This window comes from Chanos chanos, chromosome 13 (genome assembly GCF_902362185.1).
Source record: "Chanos chanos chromosome 13, fChaCha1.1, whole genome shotgun sequence".
NCBI classification, from domain to species: Eukaryota; Metazoa; Chordata; class Actinopteri; order Gonorynchiformes; family Chanidae; genus Chanos; species Chanos chanos.
The window spans coordinates 16,362,044-16,366,738 of record NC_044507.1 but is presented as its reverse complement, the minus strand read 5'-3'; the positions used below and the strand labels follow the sequence as shown (position 1 = coordinate 16,366,738).

Here is a 4,695-nt window from a genome sequence, read left to right as displayed (position 1 = left end):
TTTGATACTTTTTGTTGCTTTTGTTCATCTGGTTTCTATTTACAAGATAAGAGTAGAGTAAGTCTTGTCTGTCTTTTCTTTTCGTTGTTGTCTGAAGTTGTTCATATGTACAGGCATTAGACTTGAGTAAGTAGTAGTAAAATTAGAATTCTCCAAGCCACACTGACACAGAGGCGACAAGTCCACCTTTAAAAAAAAAAAAAAAAAAAAAGAGCGATCCATCAGTAATATGGGCTAGGGTCAGTTCAGCATGTGCCCGAGTTTGCTGCACCACGAGTAGAGGACAATCAATAAGTTCACCCTCCATACCCTCTACCAGTCTGAAAAGCTTATTTTCTTCAAATGTCCGAAAAAAAAAGAAAGAAAGAAACTAAAGAGACAGCAAAATAAAAAAAAGAACTCATCCACTGCACGGTGATGTCCAACAATTCAAGTCAAACTTCAGAGCTGTGACCAAACGACCTTTGACCCCTCCCCCCCCCCCCCCCGGCCCCCTCCCGACCCCAAAAAAAAAAAAAAAGAAAAAAAGAGGCAGGCTTGTCTCTAATACAAGCCCTAGCTGAAGAGGATGCAGTATAATGGACTCCGTCAGTCTCTGTAAGAGTTCGGTACAGAAGAGTCACTTCACAAGAAGGCGAATAAAGGCAACTCCACTGAGATAGCTTTTCCCGCTACCTTCTCAGAACAATAGTCCTTGCGTCTGTTTCTTGATGATCTTATGTGTTCACGGGTTTGGATATTCTGTGACAAGCACTTCTGTGAGCGGATGTGTACGAGTGGTTCCAGTTTGTGTTCTGGCTCAAAAGAAAACGGATATTTTTGGCAACACTGAAGAGAATTCTGAGAGTGAGAGAGAGAGAAAGATTTGTTTTCTTTTTTTTCCTCTGCAGTATAATGGCATAACCCCATCTCCAACGGTACGATTCTCATCCAGTAATGAGGGGAAAAAAAGTGAGAAAACGAAACGGAGACAAAAAAAAAAAAAGAAGAAAAGAACAGAAGGGTGAAAAAAGTTGCCGGTTTGATATGCAATAAAAACAAACCTCACAGAGCAGAAGCAGGAGGGAGTTTGAGAGAACAACCGAGAGGATGAGTGGCTGATTGAGAGTGTGTGGATGGTTGAACTTGATGGGTGTGTGTGTGTTTGTGTGTGTGTGTGTGTGTGTGTGTGTAGGGTAAGGAGGGGAGAGAAGATGGCGTTGAAAAGAAAAGTTGCTCAGTCACAGAGGACGAACAGAAAACTGACTGGCCTGCTGCCATGGATACAGAGCGATGGAAAAAAAAAAAGAACTGATTCTATGCGTATCCTTTTTTTTCCCTAATCTCTTGCATTAAAAAAAAAAAAAAATCCGACAAATAATTTTAAAAAAGGCAGCAAAACATGAGGGAAGTGTTAGACAGTAAGTTATAAGGGGATGGAGAAGTGGCAGCCATCATCATCATCATCATAATCATCATCATCATCATCATCAATATCATAATCATAATCATAACCACAATCACATCACCCATGCCTGTTACAGTGCTCCATATCATCATTCTCCTCCTCCTCCTCCTCATAGTCACAGACTTGTCACCAGCTGCATCTGTCCGTCTCCCTCAGTGTGGGCCGGCTCCTGGGCCTGATGGGCGTCGCCGCTGGGCCTCCTGGGCGGGGCCTGATAGAAGGTCTGCATGGGCCCGCCGCGGGAGCCCAGGGCCGGTCGGCCGGAGCTGTAATAGAGCTCCTCTGGGGGTTGAGCGGAACGCGGGACCACTTCCAGCGGCTCGGGGCTGCTGTCGGGGTAGGGCGAGTCTCGCAGGTTGGTGATGCTGGTGTAGAGGGAGTCCCGGGCGGGGGAGTCGGGCGCTCCGCTGTGGCCCTGTTCGGCCGCGCTGTGCCCGCTGTGGCCCAGGCTTTCGGTCAGGTCGGCCGTGTAGCTCTCGGACTCCTCCGGGTCGCTCTGGTAGAGCACGGATTGCGCGCGCTGGAGCAACAGCGGCTCCTCCAGTGCCTTATAGAGCAGCTCCACGTCCTGCGGCGTACGCTGACGCGCCTCCCTCCCCAGGAAATCCTCCTCTTCCTCCATGCTCATTGCTGGCTCGGCCCCGCCCCCACGACCTCCTCCTATGTGGGCGCGGCCTCTGGCCAAGCTTCCGCAGACTCTGTCCCCGCCCCCGGCTCCTCCGCCTCGCAAGTTGTTGTGTACTAATTCGGAGATGATCATCTTCTCGAAGGCCGCTGCGTCCGACAGGTTCCGTCGGATCCCGCCCAGGGTCTCAGAGCCTCGCGGGTTCAGCAGGGGTGGCGGACTGTCTCCGCCCCCGACTCCACCCCCCAGGAAATCGCAGCTGCCCCCAGTGCCACCAGCCTCTCCCATACCGCGTAGAGAATAGCTATTGTTGAAGTTTCCGTTCAGTGGCAGTGTCTCCATTCCACATTGATCCCGTGCCTTGGACAGAGTGCCCTCTGCAAACAGATGAGAGCAGAGGAAAAAGTCATTCGCTTTTTTAACATCACACTTTCACTGGTTATAAAATCTGAGATTCAATCAGAACATGAAATACAATCCCCCACAAAGAGATTAACAGACTCGAGAGGCATCACCAGATAATTGCATGGGCAATAATAAACAGCAATAAGTATGCAGAAGTAGAAGTATTAATTAATGATACATCTGTAAGTTTAGTCTTGTGAAACGACCATTGAGAGATGATCTCTCCGAATTCTAAACATCGTAAAAAAAAAAAGTCATACTTGGATCCCGGAAGGTCCCTGTAGATCCACAAACAGGCCATGAAAGAGAAATAAATAAAATAAATGAATAAATAAATAAACAAACAAACAAACGTCAGTGTGTAATTCCAGGCTCATCTGCTCTTTGTCTTTCTCCTGGTCTCTCCCTGTAGCATTTGTTCTATTTATTTTCTGCTCTCATCCGACAAACATCATTCAGTCGTCATCCATCTAAACCAGTGATTCTCAGCTCCAGTCCTGGGGACCCAGTAGACAGCACATCTCAGTGAATGACTACCAGCAGAACACTCAGTTCAAGAAACCAGAGGCTCTGTAATCACAAGATAAAGTGAATCAAGTGTGATAGCGCCGGGCTGGGGCAAAAATGTCTTATCTAGCGAGTCCCTAAGAACTGGAGTTGAGAACTACATATCTAAACAAATAAAAATGAATATACAATATGAAGAAAAATACAGCTACTCTCATACATCTACACACAGACAGACACAGAAAACACACACACACATATATTTCGGTTACCTGTAGCTTAGACATTAGATCGTTATGGATTACTTTGCCCCTCATAGGAGCAGGAGGGTGTGTAAAAACAGTGCGACGCTCTTTACGATACATAATTCATCTTCTGGCAGCCTGAAAAGCTTCTTCTACACGCACGGTGAGGAATGTTGTGCTTTCTCTTCCACTGTGTTGCCGTACACAAAATGGGAGTCGAGGCGCGGTAAAAAAAAACTCGCTGGTGTGTGGATTTGAAATTTTAATGAGTGATACGATTTTAATCAGCTCTCCTCTTTGGTAAAAAGCAATTAGACATTCTAATGAAGCACTCCTCCTTTTTCTCCTCCTCCTCCTCCTCCTCTCTCCATCCCCTTCTCTGCACGCGTTCTAAAAATGTCTGCCGTACCGTGCGGCTCGGCGATGACAGCCTGATGCATTACAGTGAAAGAATTTAAAATATTTAACAGAAACCCTGTCTTAAATTTCTGTCCCTCAGACATGGGGACTGTTCTTATCCTCTCACTCTCACTCTCTGTCTGTCTCACTCTGTCTGCTCACCCTCCCCAAACCCCTCTCAGGGAAAAAAAAAAAAACAACAACCCTACAGCCACAGAGAGTATGCTGCCCGCAGCTTCTAGGTCCTCCGATCGGCGTGTGTGTGTATGTGTGTGTGGATTGTGTGTATGCTGAATCTCTGAGGGAAAATGTATAAATATTCTCAGAATGCTGTGTGTCAAACAGTAGGACAGTGTGTCGTCTAATCAACGCTTTTCCTTTTCATATCCAAACGACAGGATTATGAAAAAGCTGTCCAGATGGCGGCTAGATTCTGTCCTCTTGTCTGAGTCAAGCTGAAAGTATAATGTGGAGCTTTTATTCGCGCGCGCGCACGCGCGCACACGCAAACACACGCGCGCACACACCCACAAACATACACTCACAGTCTCAGAGTTAGCATGGTAACGACAAACTGACCAGTTGAGTTGAAGACCCCCGGAGAGGGCGGGGTAAAACTCTCAGCCAATAAGGTGTTGTAAGGGGAGGTGCCAGTGCGTGTCTGCAACACCGGATTGGTCAGGAGATGATTTCCCATGGTGGCTGAGTGAAAGAAAGAAAAAAAAGGCAAAAAGCTCAGTCTTAGACTCAAAGCATCAGAATTACGGCAGAAAAGTCGACTTTAAATATGTGTGACACAGGCAGTTCACATTTTTAAATGATCCATTTCTCGTATTACCAGTGAAGATATTTAAACGGTCGATACATGAATAATACAGCCAGTGATATCATTCTTAACAGGACGAAGATATGGAATGACTGTCATGGAAACATTTGATCAAATTTAATGTCTCATAGAAAGAGAAAAAAAAGCGGGGTGTATGATATGGAAATGATGTGATTTGATAAACTGTTTATTCAGTAATGAAAGAGGAAAGCAGAGTATTGGAAGTGTAGCAATGGTAAAT

The 4,695-nt window shown here is 46.0% G+C and overlaps 1 protein-coding gene across 1 annotated transcript in view; it reads right to left on the bottom strand.

Annotated features, from left to right (window-relative positions):
- Positions 1 to 1,172: 1,172 nt before the first annotated feature.
- adgrl1a (adhesion G protein-coupled receptor L1a) overlaps positions 1,173 to 4,695 on the bottom strand; it is an 85,209-nt gene continuing 81,686 nt past the window's right edge. Inside the window, exons 23-25 of the mRNA XM_030789623.1 lie at positions 4,208 to 4,330; positions 2,738 to 2,755; positions 1,173 to 2,449 (exon numbers count right to left, since the gene is read on the bottom strand). Coding sequence (XP_030645483.1) covers positions 1,563 to 2,449; positions 2,738 to 2,755; positions 4,208 to 4,330 — 1,028 coding nt within the window. The 3' untranslated portion in view covers positions 1,173 to 1,562. The remainder of the gene's footprint in view (positions 2,450 to 2,737; positions 2,756 to 4,207; positions 4,331 to 4,695) is intronic.